This window comes from Falco peregrinus, chromosome 1, assembly GCF_023634155.1.
Source record: "Falco peregrinus isolate bFalPer1 chromosome 1, bFalPer1.pri, whole genome shotgun sequence".
Lineage (NCBI taxonomy): Eukaryota > Metazoa > Chordata > Aves > Falconiformes > Falconidae > Falco > Falco peregrinus.
Window position 1 is genome coordinate 68,205,395 of NC_073721.1, and position 21,019 is coordinate 68,226,413.

The 21,019-nt window shown below is 37.1% G+C and overlaps 1 protein-coding gene across 2 annotated transcripts in view; it reads left to right on the forward strand.

Annotated features, from left to right (window-relative positions):
- Positions 1-21,019, forward strand: part of SLC25A21 (solute carrier family 25 member 21) — a 255,315-nt gene that overhangs the window by 180,608 nt on the left and 53,688 nt on the right. For both annotated transcript variants that reach the window (XM_055820210.1, XM_027795979.2), the window contains one exon: positions 6,249-6,332. In XM_055820210.1, coding sequence (XP_055676185.1) covers positions 6,249-6,332 — 84 coding nt within the window. Of the gene's footprint in view, positions 1-6,248; positions 6,333-21,019 lie in introns of those variants that run through there.

The following is a 21,019-nucleotide window of genomic DNA, read 5'->3' on the forward strand; positions in this document are numbered from 1 at the left end:
TCAGTGATTCAGTTAATTCAGGGAAAATATTTTCAAACAATTGTAAGTTCAGATTAAGCCGCGCATGGGAAATTCTCATCACGGAGGCTGAAAGAGTTTAGACCAATTGTTTTATGAGGGTTTAGATAAATTGCTTTAGGTAACCTAAAGGGAGGTGGCAACTGATGGTGATCTTAGTGGGTTCAGATTTTGATCAGAATAGCCAATATGTTCCATCTAAATTCTGCCATAAATTGTTAAGTCTCTGTTGATATAGCTCTAACCTTTACTGTGAATGCACTCCTTATTCAGATGTACGTGTTTGCTGCTTTCTCATCCACTGGTAATGTTTGCTCCTTTTGACCTACTTATATATTTCATGGCAGTTTCTGAGATTTTTTTCTGAGACAAAGTACAAATTGCTGGATAACTAAGCAAATAGGGAGAGGACAGAACAACAGATCAAGATTGCAATAAGGCAGAGGTCAGGTCAGGTGTGGAATTAAAGAGTTTAGGAGTTGTGGTGTTTGATAAATGCTTTGGTAAATGGGAGAATTCATCAGTTTGTGTTTTGTAATTTTTTATTTGGCCATCATACCTGGATGTTCTAACTCACACAAAAGTAATCTCTACAGAGAATTTTGAGTTTGCAGGATATCCTTACAATTATTTCCATTATTACTATTCATTTTTTTCTTCTTCAAAAAAACCCATGTTCCTCCAAGAATCATAGAGGTAAATAAACCAAAAATATCATTAATTCCAACAAAGTGGAATTCATTTAGATGAATTTTGAAATATTGAAACCAAATATTTTTTGGTAATGCCTCTACCCATGATTCTGGTTTATTACTTGTGAAGTAAATATGAACTGTATGAAAAATTCTGTGATTAGTTGGAGGCAAATCTGTATCGACTATGGAGAATGATTGGAATAGGTGCTGTTCTTTGCCTGTTCTCTGTTACCACTTTACTGTATACTTATATGGGTTTTGCAGTTAAATAATCACTACAGCAATACTATAATACTTAAAATATGACTGCTGCACTAGCAAAATTTATATCTTTGGCTTAATATAATTAGGGTTTTTGTTTTGAAATCTAATATTCAGTTCTTCAACAGCTTTTATGATTTACTGTTAAAATAAGTGACAGAATTATACTCTCAGTTTAGTTATTATCCTGTAAGTAACATAAGCAACTCAAAGAACATGAGCCAAAAAGTGAAATATTATCAAGGTCCTTTTTGCAGTGCAAAAGTTTGCATGAAATCTAAGCATTGGTAGATAGCACTAACTAGTAGTAACACCTGAATAAATGTTTAAGTTAGCAAATCAAAATCTTTTTAAATTATAATGAAGTTATTTTTATTACAAGCATGTGAACTGTTAAATAATGTATGTTTATATAAAGCTTCAGACTATACATTTTTATCAACTTACAATGGTAGGGGTAACCACAGCTAGGAGTGCCTGGAATCGTGGGAAATACTGAAAGTGGAGAAAAACTATAAATGTTGTTTTCTGTTTTCCAAAGTCTGTACATTTATTTAAAAGTTGTTTAACATTTAACATTGCACAGATAATTTGTTTTGTTATGCTACTTAACTCTCTTCTTTTCTTTACAGTATCTAAACACCTCAGTACCTGAGATTATTTGCTTTGGGACTGTGTAAGTCCCAATCATGGAGGGAAATGCTAGGATCTTTATTAAAAATAGAGTAGGACATATGGTAGGATCCTAGTAAGACGTGAAAATACAGCTAAGACTGCCACTCATTGGCAAGCACTGTAACACGGTATAAAGCTTGGTTCTCTGAGTCAATGGTTTTCTTTCCCGCTGAACTTTGTGGTTGAGGAACTAGTCAGCAGCACTGCATAAAAGCAGGAAGAAAATCTAGAATTTACATATGAGGGTATAGTCTTTGCAAACCCAGTAGCAAGAATTTGGTAAGTCTAGTCTTCACATCACGTTGCGGTTGTCCTACGTAGCTGGGATTTAACTGCTCACTATCTACTTGCATCTAGGTATGAAAATACTAGTTTCTTCCTTTTAGATTTTAAGATAACCAAACCAATTTCAGCATTAATTGGAAATCTTTCTCCAGCACACATCAGTAAATAAAAGGGGGAGGATTGCTAGGTAACATTGTGGTGAACAGACTTTAAACACTAAATAGCTGAATGCTGTGGTTGCAGACATCCACAAGACAACTTTGATGAGATGTTCAGTAAGCATGAACAAAAAAACCGTAACAACTGATAGGAGAGAGAAAGAAAAAAAATACCAGAAAGCACACACTTCTGCTTCTCCAATATAGATATTGATTGTGTCAGAAAAGACTGCTTGGAGGATTTTTGCAATAGGAAGGCGGGGAGGAAAGCATCCTGCGGACCAGGGATTTTCTGAAACTCGGAATAAAATACTGGCTATTTTAAAACCAACAAGAACTGTAAGTTAGGCATTGGAAACAGATATGTCTGTTTATGTAGGGTCATTGCTCCACAACATGAAGTACCACATGTTAAATGGTAGTGGTTCGGAGAACTGATGAAAGGACTCAAGCAACTTCTGCATTGTGCGATTTCAGGCCGAGCCCACTGAGAGTTATTGATCAAGGACTGTTATAAGCATGAAAAATGCACTCTCTCATGCTATCAAGGTTTATTCATTTCACGAGTACTAGTTGTAGTGCAGATTAGTGTGGATAAGTTAAAATATTTTCATGGGTTTAAGTCATGCAAGGTTTTCAGTGAAGATACTGCCTTTTGAACAGACCCCAAAACCTCAAATGATTTTACATGATTTCCACTTTTTGAGATCCCACCCATGTGTCTTCTGGGGGGTGAACAGGGAAGGACACTGACGTTCTCTTCTTAAACAATATCAGAACACTTTTGTATGAAAGAAAGCTACTGCAAAGGTACTGTTCAGTCAAAGGGGGCATAAAAGACCAAGCTCTGTGGGCTGCTTCTACAGCCCCGAAAGGGAGATTGGGAGGTCCCCATGGCACAGGAGCCAGAGGTGTGAACTGCGAGGAGGAGCCCAGAGGGCTGGCAGTAGGTGCCGGGGCAGTCCCAGGTAGCAAGAAGTAACCTGGGGACCAAAGTGCCTCCCACAGCTCTGGGAGCATTCCCAGTGTGGGGTGCTCAGTACCACAGCTTTCTGGCCAGAAAACCAAGAAGCAGGAAAACGAGAGGGGAGGAAAGTTAGCCTGATGGTCATTTTTAGAGTGATAAAGGTCTTGGTAAACCCATAACGTGCTGGAGTGTCCAGTGACTCCTAACGCTTGCTGTGTGCTGGTAGTGAGTAGCGGGTCATTCATCCCAGTCCTGCCCGTATGTCTGTTCAGTGTGTCTTTGGACGCTGCCTGCATATTCTTCTTTTCAGACTTCAAAACAATAAAATAGATCAGTAGTTAATGCTTTGATCGTATTTATAGGAGAATTTATCTTTTTTGTTCTAACAAAGCTGATAACATAACAAGGCAGGCATCCAGCTTCCAAAAATGCATGAAATTCAGTGGGTTTATAATGCTTTTTAGAAAGGAGTGGATTTGAAGCAGTGAAAGTCACTATGTATCCCCCAGCTGTGTTCATTCCTCTAAATAATCATTAAAAACAGGCCAGTTTTTTTTTTAAAGTGAATGCTTTCGATCTTCGGTATTATTAAGATTACTAATACAGGCTGCCGCTGCTGCTGCCACCAGAAAAACAAACATACATTTTTTTAGCTCTTCCCTGAGCTTCTTATAACAAGTGCTTGTGATCAATTAGCTAGTTCATTAAAAAGTTACACATTATTTTATTGAGGCAAGCAATTCTGAATCAAAGAACTCAATTCGCGGATCTAGGCTGAAGCACATAATTGGCATGTATTTTAGGATCACTGTTAAAGCTATAAAAAAGATTTACTAGGGAAGGAATGGATCCAAAAACCCTAAAGGAAGGAATATGTTATTTGTGCGACTCAGTGTTACAAACGGACTCATTTAATACTAAGGTCTTATCTACATTAAAACAAAAACCTGAAATTAATGTAAACCTTATTTAACTGCTTTAGCAAGAAGTTATCCTTCATCTGATCCATGTAAATTACATATGGTGTTATTGTATTTCTTATGCTATGTTTTTCATTATTATTGCTATCAAAGATGTATTTTTATTGAATCTTTTAAATTTAGTTGAAAAGTCAACACTGTGTTAACTGTAAAACGAAATTATATAAGTATGTTCACCATGTTGTTAAGATCTATAGTGAGTCTGGGATTAAAGCTCCAGTTCTACAAACAGTTGTGCGTGCATGACAGTGGGGAACCTTATACACATGCTACTAGGATGTACTTGAGCATTTTGCAGCTTGAACAAGAGGGAAGGTGCATTATTCAGAGGATGTTTTAGAAATAGTGATGCTTTATTCTGAGTTTACAAACTGGCCAAATCTTGAAACTTGAGGAAGAGAATTTGAGTTAAGAATGCTTTCTTTCTTTTTTTAATACTTGAAAAAAGTTAGTTTCAGGTGAATTTTTTACAAGATTTCTTTAATCAAAAGAAAGCCATTTTTGATTTTGAGCTCAAAGGTATAAATAATCAAGTCTTAAATACATTAAAATGTGCATAAAATCTGCTTTCTGTTATAATTTTGATTGCTTGATTGCCACAAAGCTTCTGTAGCTGATATTACTGTTGGAGTTTGTGTCATGGCATTGAGGCATTTTTTTCAACTATTAGCATTCCCAAGGGTTCTTTTCAGACAAAATGTTACGCATCAGCTCTTATTTGAGTCTAAGCCTATTGAATAGCATTCTCCTCTCTGCCAACTTGGCAGCAAGTTCTCGTCCTAATAAAAGAGGTTACCCCAGATAGAGATCCCAGATGTGCCTGAACTACTTTTATTAGGACTATGGAGGGGCTCAGTGTTTCCTTCTAACTATTTTCAAAAAAGGTGTGGGCTTGCCTTCATAATTGCCCAAAGAATTGTATTACATCACTGGAAATTTTTTCCTCAAAGTGAATAAAATGTTAGCTGTGTTAGCACAGAACAGCTTAGGAAATAGTGATGTTCAAAACAATGAATGCCTTTTGCCGCAATTCAAACCTTGATTTGACCCTACTGAATTCTGTTCGGAGAGAGGAGAACATTGCTGTTTAACAGAGTTAAAAATACCTTCATTTTTACATATTAATGAGATTCAGTATCATGATTAGAATAAGAATAGATGTTTCTCAGAACAGCAACATAACTTTGGCATATGACACTTGACTATAATGTCAGTTATTCCTTGAAACTGTTGAATGCTATTTGTTTTGTAGAATTCTTATTGTACTTAGTGTTAAAGCCAACTTAGCAGTTGCCTGATAGAGAGCTGTTGTAGACTGGAATTGCTAACTGCTAACAACAATATTCTATTATATTTTTTTAGTGCTATTTAGTAATTAGTTTAAACTAGCAAAAGAAGTTTTATTGCTAAAATTGTATTCATAATTTCTCCAAACTAATTAGCTGAATGTGTCGGTTGCAGTCTTAAAACTGCAAGAAACAGGTAATCTAACTGAGATACTTAGTAAAATAATATAGTTTCTTAAACTCACTGTTGCTATCCATGAATCATAAGTAATAAGGTGTTTACAATCTTAAATCATAATCTTGATTTTCCTTTCAAAGCCACAAGCTTCCTGTTGAAATCTTTATTGTTATCAAAATATGAATAGAGGAAAAAAAAATTTTAATTAAAATAGTTCATTGCTTGCTTTTATTGTACATCTTATTGTTAAATTATGAAAATCAAATGGTGCTCTAATTTATGGTCATGTCTCTATTTGATTTTTGTTGTAATTTTGTCAGATATAAAAAGAAAGAAACTGTACAGTGGATTCATTTCATAGTGAAACACATGATAATATTCCATTTCAGATTTTCAAAAACAGGGTTTGACTCAAAGAATCCCATTAGTTTCAATGGGCTTTGAATCAGGCATAGGGTTAACAGCTTATTTTTCAAACAACTAGAAAGAGGTGTAAATGTCAAAGGTGATAGCTATACTGTGAGCTCCATAAACTACAAAAAAAGTTACTACTAAAGTTCTATTTTTCCTTAGTTTAACAGCTTCTATGAAAACAGCGTTAATAAGTATATCAGGAACAGTATATAATAATGAATCAGATATGTTAAAAAACCTTTAAAACTCCTTTTATGTAATAATTGGAAAGTTAAAAGTGACTTAAAATCCCTGACTTCTCATGCTGTGATGTAAATTGTATTTTTTTTAGGTTCCAAATTCAAAGAGGGAAAACTGATCCAACCAGTTACAAGAGCCTGGGGGACTGTTTTAGGACTATTTTCCAACGAGAAGGGTAAGAGTATATGTTTTTATAATTGTCAATTTTATGTGACCTTTTTTAATCACCCATTTTCCAGACATTAGATCCTCTTTACATTCCACCCTTTTTTGCGATTGCCAGAATTTGGCAAACGTGTAGTCTTGCATAACAAGCACAATTTGAAAAGTCTTAGCATTGCTTACACTCACAATACCAAATTTTGCTATTAGAGTGTGTTTCAAGACCAGAATGCACAGCTGTGTAGAGATGTCAGGGCAAACACTGCTTCAGTACTGGAGCAGGATGGCTGCATCAGTGCACCACGGTACCTAGGCACTTGTGTCTTCTTGTCCTGGTTTTCTGAACTAGCTCAGCCTGAGCCATCACCAGTTCAGTGAAGTACTTGTTTCCAAGCTCTGATGAATTGATTCCCAGTTAGCTATGGGAGACAACGTTTCCAGGACCTGCATGAGCGAAATTCCACAGCTTTTCATTTTGACAGAATATGGAAAAGGATTTATGGTCTTCAATCACCTGAATCATACTGGCTTCAGAAGGTACCACTGGTTTGAGCCTGAGCTCCTCTGAGAGACTTGGGTTCTGATCCAGAAAGGCATTTAAATACACTCTTAATTTTATGAGCAGTCCAGTTAAAGCCAGTGAAGGTAATGGGACTGATCATATACTTAAGCCTGTTATCCACAGGAGCTCTTCAGGAGCTAGCCTTTAATGAAGGTAACTAATTAGTAAATCCCAGTTTTGAGTAACTGCCAGGCTTTCCATAAGAACTTTGTAAATACAATAGCAACCCATTTTTAAATCATATATTTATCAAAATGGAACATTATATAAATGTTCTTTAATACAATGGCATAGATATCATGTATGGAGGCAGCATATGTGCAGTGAGGTGCAGACGTCTTGTGTCCACAAGCTGTACTGGAAAAACAGAGGTGAGACGAGCAGTGAAAATGCTCAAACTAGACCGGTTGTATTTCTCGCAGTGAGGTTTAGCTAAGCAACACTACATAAGTATGTAGATATAAAACTGAATGGTTTGAAATGCTAAAGAAGGGAAATGTAGAGAAGTTTATTAAGGTGTTGAGAGAGGAAGTTGGCACATTTGCCCTTATCCATGGTAAATTCATTTTTGATGAAAGACTAATGTGCATTGTCATTACAAGACATTAAAAAGCTTAAAAGCTAAAAAGATTTCACAAAAATGATAATTTGTGGCTTCTGGGGTTTTCTAAGCCGAGTATGTGTTAATTTTTATTGCTTCTTAAAAGAAAACTATGTTTTCACAATAGGAAAGTATTAATATTTACAGTCATATCAATCTGTTTTTGAATACAGAGCTAGTTTTAATATTTAAGTAAATGAGTATGAAAATGCTATTTATCTCAGCCCAATTCACTAGTGTTTTTATTCGGTTAAATGAGTCACAAAATGTAAAATTAAGAATAGGTAGAAATTTCAAGAATGAGTCTAAATCGAGAGACAACTTCCAAGTTAATTTATTTTAGTGTCTTGTTTTATTACCTGTATGATTATATTGTGCAACTGGATATTTGTACAACCCACATGTATAAAATAGTAGCAGGACACTGCAAACTTCAATGCACCATGCAAAATGTAGTTCACTTACTATTTGAGGGAGGGGGAGAAAGGAAACAAATACTCCGTGTTTCAATTGTTTTACATGTTATGCTTTTCAAATGCTTCTCAGAGACATAGCTGTCACTCGTTCTACGGATCTGACTCCATTAGTATCTTCCCAGTGTTCAGATAGTGTGCTGCCTAACACACATAAACTGACTGTGGAGAAACGATGAAGGAGGGTCTGAGCACAGCAGTCATCTGTGAATGAACTGCAGAAAGGAGAGATGAAGGCTGTTGGGTTGTGGGTTGGGTTTTTTTCTGTTGAATGCTTGTGCCCTAATACTAGAACCAAACCAGAATATTTTTTTTATCTTTGTATCAAGGCATGACTCTGTAAGCAGGAAAAGAAGACTATTACATGAAATTATTATAGATTTAAATCACAGTTTAGCAGTGGATTGCACTAATTTCCTGTCAGGCTAGAGCTAATGCAAAGTTTTACTTGCCTGCTGCAAAAGCAGTCAATACTGATCTAAACAAAAAGCAAAATCTATGGATACCTTTTTTTCTCCAGAAAGTTAAGACAGAGGCAGAAGGTCACATTTAAACATTCATCAGTAGTAAGTACTAGGAAAAAAGGAGATGAAGAATCTCAGATACAATATAATCTTACATTTGGGCTAAAAATAACAAAAAGTAATCAACTAATCCTGAAAAACCTGTTTGACTTCATGAGTTGCATCCCCATCTGCACAAGTTGTCCAGTTTCTGGAGCATGGTGATTATCACACGTGAGGGAAGTGAGAGAGATGACTATGAAGTATTTTAATTAGTGAAAACCTTGAATCCTGATAACATCCTCCTTGGGTGACCACAAAAAATGCAGAAGTGAGCACTGAGAAAGAGCTTCACATTTAGATATCGAGCAAACAAAGCCAGTTTATGAGGTGTTTGGATTCAGAGGTGTAAATCTGCGAGAAGGGTATAAGAAGTTCATTAATGCCCCATGTTTATGTCATATTGGCCAATATGAAATATTCCCATTGGTGTGTGGCATTTTTAGACTGATTTTCTGAAATATCTAATTCTGTGTACACTGTCTATAAAGAGTCTCGCCATCTTTCTCCAACACCAAGAATTCCCTACTGGCATATGTGAATGTATGTTAAGTTGACTACAAAAAAACCTAAGTAAATAAAGGAACATAGTGGGAAAGGAAACGTTACTAATGGCCTGCTCCTGAAAATGTTTACACTTGGGAATGGTGTTTATGCACCTTATGCACACTTATACTTTTAATAGTAGCAACTACAGTGGGCTAGAATATCAGAGCCCAGTTCAGACAAGACAGTTCCTAATGCCTTAATTTTTTTCCTTGTTATGTTGAGGTTCAGTATGTAGAATCAGCCTAGGAAGTACATATTTTTATGAATACATATGCAAATAGTTCATTTGCTGCAATGCTTTGTACAGAAAATTAACCAATATTACATTATACTACAGTATCACAGTAGCAATCTGATGATTTCATGGAAAGCTGCTTCATCACAAATAATGGCCAGGATTTCTTTAACCATCCCTCTGATTTTCTTCTCATTATAATGAAAGGGACAGAGGAAATATTTCCAGTCTAACCACTAATAGAACACTGTCCTTTTCAAAGATTCTGAAGACTGCTTTATCTTCACAAAATACTAGAAATTTCTTAACCAAAAAAACCACAGGAAAAAAAAGCTCTACAAAAGCTCCCTTCCCCCAACCTTTGAGCGGCTCTTTAGATGGAAATAAATTTTCTTCACAGGGAATTAAGTTCTTCAAAGAAGGATCCATCCCTTGAACTCTTTTCTTGTCTTACAAGAAAATGGGAGCCACAAAACATAAAATTTAATTGAGACTCACTAAAGGAAGGTTCGGTCGAGCAGAGCATTAAAGGTCACATAGCTTTCTATTAAAGGGATGCAGGAGTATTAACTTCAGGGCTTTTGTGAACTTGTGTTGGGAGCATCCAGTTGCTGCCAATTGCACGGGGGCTGCAGCGGCACGAATCTCTCAGGTGGTGAGCAACCACTGCTCAGCTGGATTCACTAGGAACTGTGCGTCCGAGGTTCTCTGGTTTCGCTTACGAGATGGTGCATGAATTGACAGAACTTTGACAGCAGAGGTAAACCCACCAGGAGCATATCTGTTTATTGAGGAGTGACAGCTTTATAGCCAACATAAAAATAATCTGATGTTTATTGGGGAAAATGTTTGGATACAGGATTAACTGAAACCATTAATAGAGAAAACTTTTTGTTGTTTTTAGATCCTACAAGTAAGAGGTTAGATTATGTTAAATGACTGATTTTTGTATCATCATCATCTTCACTGCATTTGTTTTCACTCGCTTTTTCTTTGATAATGACTTAGGTTGGAATATGAAATGCAAGAATAAACGGTCTAGCTGAATGTATATGTTGCATTTATATTAAAGACACATGGTGTTGTGTCTCATATTGAGAATGGAAAATTATGCCCATCTGCACTGTCTTAATTTGGAGTTACAGCATTAAAATGACGAATGCTGTTATTTCGAGTCTGTAAACAACTTTGTTCTTATAAACTTGGATTTTCATGAGCTCATAATTTTAACAGTAAATGTTCTGGGTCGCAGTTGACTTTTTTGGTAGGCACGCAGTCAAGAAACCTGTTACTTTCACATTCATTGGTTAATTCGCCTGAAATAGAAAGGGTAGTAGTGTCCTGGTTTCCAGATTTATAACTCAGCCTTCAGTAAGTTTCAGTTTAAAGTGTTGCTAGCCTTTCTTAGAACTAGACGGTCCTGGGAAAGTGCAAAACACAACTGTCAGTGATCATTTGAGCTTCATTACTTCTAAGTTATTGGGTTATTTTTGTGGAATTTGGTTTGGGAAGGAGTAATTACCTCCGTGTTTACAGAGCCCAATAGCTTTATAACTATTCCTGTCTTGCTCTCAGCACCACTGAACCACTCTCTTGTACCTATATTTGTCTGTACGACCACACACCTTTTTTTAAATAAGCGACACCCTGACTCATACATTAGTGGGATTAGCTTATAAAGCTGCACAAAACTTCAAAACTTGTCAGCTATGGGTGGAGTAGGTGGGAGAACAGCCAAGACTGAGCAGGAGCTGGATGAGTGCAGAGTTGTGAGCAAACATGAAGAAGCTGGAGGGTTCCTGGTTTACCTGATATCAGTGATCATTCATCAATTAATCAATTTCCTAGCACTCTCCTTTGTCTTCCCTCTATCCATCAACTGCCTGTTGCGGTAACAAGTGCTTGAGAGACTACAGCAGTGCTCCTGGGGCCTGGCTCTCCCAGCTGGCTGCAGATGATGCTCTTCTGCTTCTAATTGCCAGCAGGTCAGGGAAGGAGACTTGCAGGATTGCCAGCCCTGCAGGCAAGCACCGGCCTCTGGCACTCACCAGCAATCATCACCGCCCGTTCCTGGGGCCCAGCTGGATGTGTACTCTTCCAGCTGGGCTGAGGAGACCTATCAAAAGGCTGCCAAATAAGTGTTATACAAGATACAAATACTTGGCTACCCTGCACCTGAATCCTTCAATGAAATTGCTGACCAGGGAAGTGTGACATGGTCCGTCATGCCAAAAATCCATTTTCCCAACAAGCAGTTATGAAGTGGAGATTCATTTCCACTTACTGGAGGCATAAATTCCCGTGGTATCAAAAGACCAGGCTCTGCTTTAAGTGCTCTGAGGCAAGCAGAAGTGGTAGATTAAGATGCTATTTCCCCCCAAACAGCTATCTGCCCCACCCTTTGGTTTCTTGTTTGCCAGAATACCTAAATTGCCAGGTTTCTAATTTGCCAGAATTCTAAGTACCAGGAGAAGCAGAAGTGAACCTGGACCCATGCTTGCTTGCTACTTTCAAGAATCTTGTTTCTTACTAGAGACCCACCTGCCCTACCAGTTTCAGAGACTGTGATCTTGCAAACTGAAATATAGCCACCTTTTCTCTTTTGCCCCCACTACAGGAACACTAACTTCCACCTGAACGCTGAGGAAGGTCTGCTAGCACTTGTACTTCAGAAATATATATACACAGATCTATCTCTTTTCTAGTCCTACCAGCCTTCCTTACACTTACAAACTTATAATACTTGTACAAACCTTGCTAAAATGAGACTAAAGATGCAAAAAAGGGCACTACGGTATCAAAGTGTGTGTGTGTATCTATCCTGATGCATCCCCGTTGTCCATAGCATATTGCTAATTTTTCTTCTCTTTATCCCACACATTGTAGAATTATTCTGTTGGTCACATTACACTCCATTGGCATCTTCCTGCCAAGGCACATACTATTGTGTCTATTGCAGACTTTGTTAAAAAAAAAAAAAAAAGGGGGGGGGGGGGGAAGAATATCATCTGAAATGTTGCTGTGGTTTAACTCCAGCCAGCAGCTAAGCCCAGCACAGCCACTCGCTCACTCCCCCTCAGTGGGATGCGGGAGAGAATTGGAAGAATAAAAGTGAGAAAACTCGTGTGTTGAGACAAAGACAGTTTAATAGGTGAAGCAAAAGGCGTGCACACAAGCAAAGCAAAACAAGGAATTCATTCACTACTTCCCATCAGCAGGCAAGTGTTTGGCCATATCCAGGAAAGCAAGGTTTTTTCATCCATAACAGTTACTTGGGAAGCCAAACGCCATCACTCCAAATGTCCTCCGCTTCCTGCTTCTTCCTCCAGCTTTATATGCTGAGCATGACGTTATATACATGGTGTGGGATATCCCTTTGGTCACTGGGGTCAGCTGTCCCAGCTGTGTCACCTCCCAGCATCTTGTGCACTACCTCGCCTGGTGGGATGTGGTGAGGAGCAGAAAAAGCCTTGATGCTGTATAAGCACTGCTCAACAATAGCTAAAATATCCCTGTGTTATCAACACTGTTTTCAGCACAAACCAAAACCACAGCCCACACTAGCTACTATGAAGAAAATTAACTCTATCCCAGCCAAAACCAGCACAAATGACAAGTGTCAATTAAGCTTTATAACACCTTGCTGAATTGAGAACTTGAACTGAAATTGTGAAGGACAGTGCATTGGCTTAAACTGTGAACCTGTGTGAAATCTGTTGGCTTTTGTGGGTAAAAATTGAAGTCTTTGAGCTGAATTTTTGAACCCTTGTGCTTACTTTGCATATCTTTAAGGAAAAAATGCTCAGCATTAGAAAAAGCAATATTTATATATTTTCAGGGAGCATGAGCTTACAAAATTTAGGCAGGGATGTGGCACATTCTTATAGTACACAATTAAAATTATCAACTGTTTAATCTTCCATTTACTTTGGGAAGTGAGCAATTCCATTTGCTTTGATATTTTTTCTATTGGTTGAGACCTGGCTCTGACAGTCAGTCCTTCTGTAGGGGCACTGCAACAGTCCTCAGCAAGCACCCTCCTGCCTCTGCAGTTTGGGAGACAGGATTCACATAGCCCTGTGGGGAATGGAGCTCCCAGACCTGCAGTGGAAGGAAAAAAATGCCTTAGCATAGGCTTTAGGTGCCCCATGATAAAAGAACTTCTGAATTTCTTCTGGGTAATTAACAAGAGTTCCCTCTCCACAATCCATTACATATATATGAAGAGTAATAGATCTGCTTTCCCTGTTCTTGTGCCACTTACTCTCACTTTACCCCATTTCTTACTCTGCATAGACCTGCGCACAATATCTGGTCTTACATGTTTTCAGTTCCATTTGTTTATCTATAGTTTGTTTGGACTTGTGTCTTAAAATCATCATTTTTGTTCTTCCTCAAAATGGGTGCTGAGACATAAAATTTAAATGATGGTACAGCCTTGAGTAAAATCGTCATTAAGACTGCTTTCAAGGTTAGAGAAGAGGAAGGCTGAAAATTTGACTGACAGAATTTCTGGATAGTTTACTTTTAGATTGTGATTTATATTATGCTCACAAGTTTTTAGATCAAATATGGCCACAAAGGAGACATATTTGGTGTACCTGTATGAAGGTGATGTGCATTCTGCTTTCTTTTGTAAATAAACATTCACATTTGATAATTCAATTTTGTCTCACTTCCAATAAAGACAGCAAAAATCTCAGGAAATTCTGATGCCTCGTTACATTTTAAAATGCATATACATATGTGTATGCATGTCTGTTTATAAAAAGTTCATGCATTCTCTTCGTCTCTAAGTATATGAAAATTAACCAGTTCATAATCCAGTGAAATTTTGCTAACAGTCTTGAGTGACTAGATGCTTTTGCAACAATAGTCAGTCATGAAACAAAGATGATACTAGTTCTTTTAACCTATAGGTCTCAAAACACTTCATAGAAGCAGGACGTACCATTACCTAAATGTACAGATGGGGATGCTGAGGTGTAAAGTGCCAGGGTGTCAAGCAGATCTGGACTGGAGCATGCACACAAGTGGTTCTCATTGAGAAGCCAGATACCATGTCATTTGTTTGCCCCATGGTAGCATGTTAATATCAAAGCTCTGAGGAACATGTGTGTTGGACATAAAATTGCATTCTTTGATACAGGCTCCTAATTCAGAAGGGGCCTGAGGACTTATTCAGCAATCCGTTTTGTGAAGTAGTTTGTCGAAGCACAGACATGGAGGTAGTGGCAGTTTTAAGCCTGAAGCTGGACATCCTGACTGCAAAGCTAGTGCCCCAATCAGTGGACTATGCCGTCTCTAGATAGCAATATTTACACTGATGTTACTGTCATGAGGTTTTCATCATCCCCTTCAGACAGAAATTCTCTGTTCCTGACTGGAGGTTCCCTCCCCCCATCTTCATATGTTAACACTTGAAAACATAAGAAATGGCTCTGGAATGTGAAAAACTTCTATTCCCAGTTTTATGTGCGTAGCTCTGAAATACAATGAGGTTGTACTGGTGTAACTAAGGGTAGCGTTGGGCTAACCACATTTTTATTACTGATGGATCCACATTTTGCTTGCAAAATTTGATCTGGTATATATGGCAACACAGTAAACAAGAACACTCTTTTAAAAAGATAATCACTTCTCAGAATCGTATGCTTTAAAGATGAAACACATGCTGATTATTTCCCATAGGAACAAAACACAACAAAATCATGTAAATCTTATAAGCACCTTAGAAGTAAACAGGCCAGACCTTAACTGGCATTAGTCATAACTGTTAGCTACGGCCTACTGGAGGTACACCCATTTACATTGGGTAAGTATCTGTTTAAAGGTCCATGTTTTATTTCTTTTAAGTTTCAACTATTTTCATGCTTGGATTGTTTTGATCTTAAATTTAAGATTTCTTGAGTATCTATATGTATATTGAGCATTATACTAATATAAATAGAACTCATTATAGTATTAGTATTTACAGCGCTAGCTCCTACAGACCTTAGTTTGGAATCAGATGACTGCATTATAAGATGCTCATACCTTAGTAAGAGATACCTACAAGAATTGTTTACAATCCATTTTTATCTATCTACTCTAGTTAGTGAAAGATCAGCAGAACTTAAATTTTTAGTCCTTATGATTTTAACGTTCAAGAATATTTATCATTTTACCACATTAGGTTCCTGTTGGTTTCAAATATCTTGTTTAAATAGATCAACATAATCGTCAGATTCTCCGCATGTGTTTACGTTCTCTGAATGTGAAGAACGTATCTGCCCAATTTGGTAGCCCAGGATAATGGCCACGAATTTCTCTCGCTTTGGTAATTGGCTTAGTGAGGGGCTGCAGTATTTCACAGCCGTGTTAGCAACATTCCCCGGTGCTCCAAGCAGAGGTTTACACCTGGGCCCCTGACGGGGATGTTTCTGCCCAACACCATTGGCTCTAGTTCAGGCTGTGATGTGGTGCCACATCTGAGCCCCGAAACCTGCCGCACCCCAGGTGCAGCCCCGCTGCGTGGAGCGGAGGAGTGTGCTGCAGGCAGCCCAGCGGCTGAGCCAGGAGCCATCTAGAGTCAGAAAGCTGTGAAGAGCCCATACACCGTGTGCCGTACGTGTTGCCCTTCTCCAGGACTTCCTCGGCTCACCCAGGGCTATATGAAAATTTTCAGCTAGCAAGAAGCTTTCAGGTCAGGAGCCAAGACCCCCTCCAAAATTAGTCACAGCCAGGGCTGCATGTCCTCTGAGCAAGGGTTTCATGAATTGCTGTTAAGGCTAAGTGGCTAAATTAAGCTTAAGGCATACTTTTGGGTCATGCTGCTTTTTGGGGATATGCCCCTACACAACTTGCTTGTTCTGAAATGGCATATATATAGTGCCATCAGAGTCTCCGGAATTGAAACCTGTATTTAAAATGTGAGAAACTGATTCTAGCCCTGATGGAGGGGTGGGAAATCGCTCAAATCTGAGCTAGTGCAAAGCTGTCATGCCCAGCTGCAGGCAGATAAAAGGATCTGACGTCTGTCTGAAACCTCTTTCTTATCAAAGGTAATAGCTCTGAAATCTGATGATGACATTGTCAATAGTCAGCTGTCAGAATGAACTATTTATCTGTTACGGAAATCTAGCCATTAATGTTTAGCATTCCATAAATGCAACAGTGGATGCATCATGAGATGCAAAATTAATTGAAATTATGTGTTGTGTTTCATTAAAAGCAAGTTGTTATTTACTTCTCTGTAATTTGGGCTTCTAGTAGGCACTAATTTTTAACCTATTCTTTAAAAGAAAAATTCCACTGTATCAAGGGAAAAAACAGTGACCAGAGAACAGATAAATCACTTTTATGTCCTTAGAACAGCTGACTTTACACTTTTATTACATTGTTTGAAAAAGCATCTTTTCATCTGGAAGGAATCAGTTTAAAATGTGATTGTCAACACAACGAAACCAGCTTTCTGTTTAAAATGGCTGCTCGGGAAGCTCATAACTACAGTTTTGCCAGGGTTTTCTTTACAGACATTAGTTACCAGAACCAAGAGATTTTAGATGGGATGTTCACAGGAAATACCTGGCAGACAACATAAAATGCAAAGTAAAGCATTTTTATTTAAGTTGTAGGAAGTATGCACGTGAAAATGAGCAACAGTGGTTTAGGTCAAAAGCTTTCTTTTTAAAATAGAACTTTGTAAGTTGTAGTTTGAAGCAGTTAAGAGAAAAAAATCCTCCTTGATTTTTTCGTGTTTTGACCTAACTAATCAGACAACATACCTTTAGCGTATTTCTTAGACTATAATTCTCACTTATTTAAAAATGACACTATTATACCTCTCTCGAATCTGCATTTCTTTACCTCTTCTAATTTTCATTTTCTTCACTGGTTACATCTGAAAAAACAGCTTTGTCTCTTTTATGCCAATCCTTTTTTATTTCTATAGTCCTTAGCTGTTTATATATAATTCTGGTCAATTTGAGCTACTAAATTTTTTAAATCTCTAAAAAATGCAGATGAAGATCCTATGCAAATTAAACTACTGCATTCAGTGATAAAATATTTTCACTCCAGAAATAATTGAGCTTTACATGATATATATTTGCTCATTATCTTAACTGTAAATTACAAAGGTGTAGCAAGACGTCTATCTATTAGAATAGAAAAAATCTCTTTCTTGTTTCCAGGGTAGGTTAATTGTATGTTACTTGTAATATTTTTGCGAACAACTTTGTATTATGACGTACTCTGAAAATATAGGTATCCTCAATTTTTTTTCCTAATAAATTACTTTTGTTTCTTTCTTAATGTTGAAAAATTAATAGCATTAAATAAGAAACTTATAAAATACATCTTTCTTGGAAATCTTTACCTGACAGGCTTCTTTTTGTTGAGTCGTAGAGCTGCCGTTGCAGCAGGAACTGCTGATCGTTCATCTCTAACACTGTTACCAACCCCTCTTTGCAGTATTCTTTAACCAAGTTGAACTTTTCCTGTATGTCATGCTTCACATTCTGAAAGAAATTTGGTAAGCTAGATGCTGAGAATATCTATGCTTGACCATGGAGGAAAAACTGTTCATCTAAAGCAATGCACCCACTTGAAATAAAAAGGCAGTGTAAATAGCTATGAATATTTGACAGTTATGTAGATTTTCCATGGAATACATCTTAAATAAAACAAGGTAAAAAGAGGATTTAGCACCACATAAGGAAATATTTTAGAGGAGTGTATTTCCATGTAATGCTAACTCACATTTCAGGCCACATTGCGTTCCATATGACTCTGAGAATCAAACTGTGAAAAATAAATTGTTTATTTTGCCTGTTTTGCTTTTTACCTCTTGAGATAAAATACAAATCTAAATACATATGAAGCTGGTTTTTTAGTTTTTACATTCTTTGCTTATGCAACTTTACTTACAGCCTGCTGTGGTTCTTTATAAATAGTGATAAACTTTAACGCAATAAAATAATTTTATTTAATTTTAAAAATGTCTACATCAAGTGTAGTGCATGTATAACACGCTGCATTTCCTTACAGGAATGCATGCATATAAGCACAGATAAACCGTACTGTTGCATTCTGTCTATGCATCGTAGAAAGCTTCTTTCCCAGTAAGCTGGCAGGCACTTCAGAGTAAATTTCTGAAGCTTTCGTGTAGCATGTGGGGCAGCAACTCTAACAGAAGCATTGGCTTCAGTTACGAATGCAAGATCAATTCCCATGCTTTTTTTTTTTTTTTACAGCTTGCCTTCAGTGTTTGTGTATTTTTGTGTATTGGCTTTGCCTGAACTTGTATATATGCTGTTTTGTAGCTGACTGTCATGCACTGGCTGTCTCAAGTACAGAATTATTTCTCAGGGTTTATTTTAATCTGATAAATGGAATTTTCCATAATAAGTAAACACTTTTGCATCATAGGAATTTGGTAGGCAAACCAAATATATCTATTAGTTGTTCTTTGTAGCAGTTGAAATCTGTGGCAGGGACAAATACTTCTACACTCCTGATGCCTCCTAATCTAGGTAGGGGCTCAACTTACTGACTGTTAAAACATTTCTTCATAAAACTCATGTTTTCATTATTTGAATCCCACGTAACATGATTTTATATCCTGACTCAACAAAAGTCAAGTTTTGATCAATGTACCTTCTTTCATTTCCAAACCCCTACTTTATAGCAAATCAAATATTCCACTTACATCTTAAAGTGAGGATATAAATTCAAGTAGTTCCCTGTATAAAATACATTGTAATATCAGAAAAGTCTTAGATATTTTAAGAGCTCATTTTTTACGCCACTTTTATTTGGAAGTATCATCTATCTCCAGTATGAATTACAATTTAGTATATAGGTAATATTTATTCTTTTGATTGCCACTGTGATTTAGAAGAATCCATCCTGTGCATAAAAGTAGTTAGTGTTTGTGCCTTTACTTGAATATATTCTCATATAATATGCCTCTGCCTTTGAAAACACAAAATAGTCTACTCACATGGTATTCAGATTTTCATATATTTATTGGGTCACAACATGTTAAAGTATTTCTTCTCCTTCTTTCATATTTTCTTAATAAATGGGTAATTTAATTAAAATATCAAAACTAATTTAGGTTTTCTTTAGGAAGTATGTAAAAGGCAACCCAAAACTTTCAGTTACATTTTAAAATATCCTATGGAAATGAAATATATTGTCACAATATTGAGAAAAAAAAGTCTCCATCAGTATTTAAAGACTTCACATTAATAATTGCAAATCATTACTAATTTTTCAAAGCTGTAATATTAAAACAAGAAAAATAACAGTGCGGTTTCGTACAAATAACAATTTTCATAGGCTTTTTCCAAATTTTTTTAATAGTCATTTTATCTAGCATTACATAAGGAAAAAGGGGAAAAGGCAATTTAATGTATTCCTGGGAACAGTTATAATAGTGTAAAGGTGAAAAATTGACTGGCGAGCAGTTTAATATAGGGAGAGTTAGCTGTCAGCGCAGAATGCTGGTATCAGTGGCAAGAAAGTTGTCCTCAGCATCCTGTTTGGGAAAATGCAGGTTTAGGTCTTTCTAAGTTACCGTGAGGGAATGCTTGGAATTTTGTCTTTCTACCAAAAAGGATTGGTTTTCCCTTGATTGTCATCAGTTTGCTAGGTTGTCCTGCTATTTAAGCTATTAAAAACTGGTGTGCTGCTTGGTCTCAGGTGATCCATAAAAAGGAATGAAGCCTTGGGAAGGTAAACCATCACCAGACTGGCTCGGTGTATCAGCCTTCCATGACGGAAGCTCTTTGTTGAGAATTGTTGGCAATCGCAGCAGTTTCCAACCGAAGATAAGAGCCAGCGTTCTTGGATAATGCCCTCGATCACACACCTGATGACAGACTCCTGCATGCAAGTTTTTTCAGGTGCTATGTTTGCTCAGTAATCCTTCAGTGCCAATCTTTTCTAAATGGTGAGCAGGTCCCATCAGTAATGGACATCAGCCATTAAGCTTGTAATATTTGTCATGTATCAGGTTACAGCTTTGTTACTGCTGTGTGATGAATGGATGCTGTTATGCTGAGAGAAAATAAAGAAGTGCTATAAATTTAGCAGTCGGTACTAAATGAGTTGCTACTTCAAGGGCCTGATTCACATCCTTCTAAAGTCAATGGAAAGTATTCCGCTGCCTAAAGCCTTTATATCGGCCTTTTAATTCTCTTTCTCTTTTAAGGAACAGAACCCAGGGCTGTCGTTAAAATACAGTTCGCCTTTTCTCAGTGTATGTAAGTTTACACCTAAATAGTAATTTTGCTATAACTCTTACTTTGATCATTAAACATAACATTAATGCTTATGTTCTACGCAGATGTTTTGATTAAACATGGAGGTATGCAGAGAGTTGATAACAGTACCTGGCAGGTCACTCGTGAAATAACCAGAAATGGGACTGGTGTGGTCAAAAATTCATACATAATTTCTTACAGCATTTTTTTTTCCATGATCCCAGTAATTCCTATACCAGATTTGGAAGTCCGCATTCTGATTTTATGCTTTATTTACTTGTTGGCATTATTCTGCAAGTTACTTTGAATGAAGGTAGAGTTAAAAAATTATGGAGGACATTAGAATCTGTCCATGGCCAAAGCCTGAATTGTATTTTAGGCTGTTTGCAAGTTTTTGGGGAAGTTCAGATAGTGCCCAAATAATTTATAATTCATTAAAATCCTTTCTGGTGACATAAAGATAAT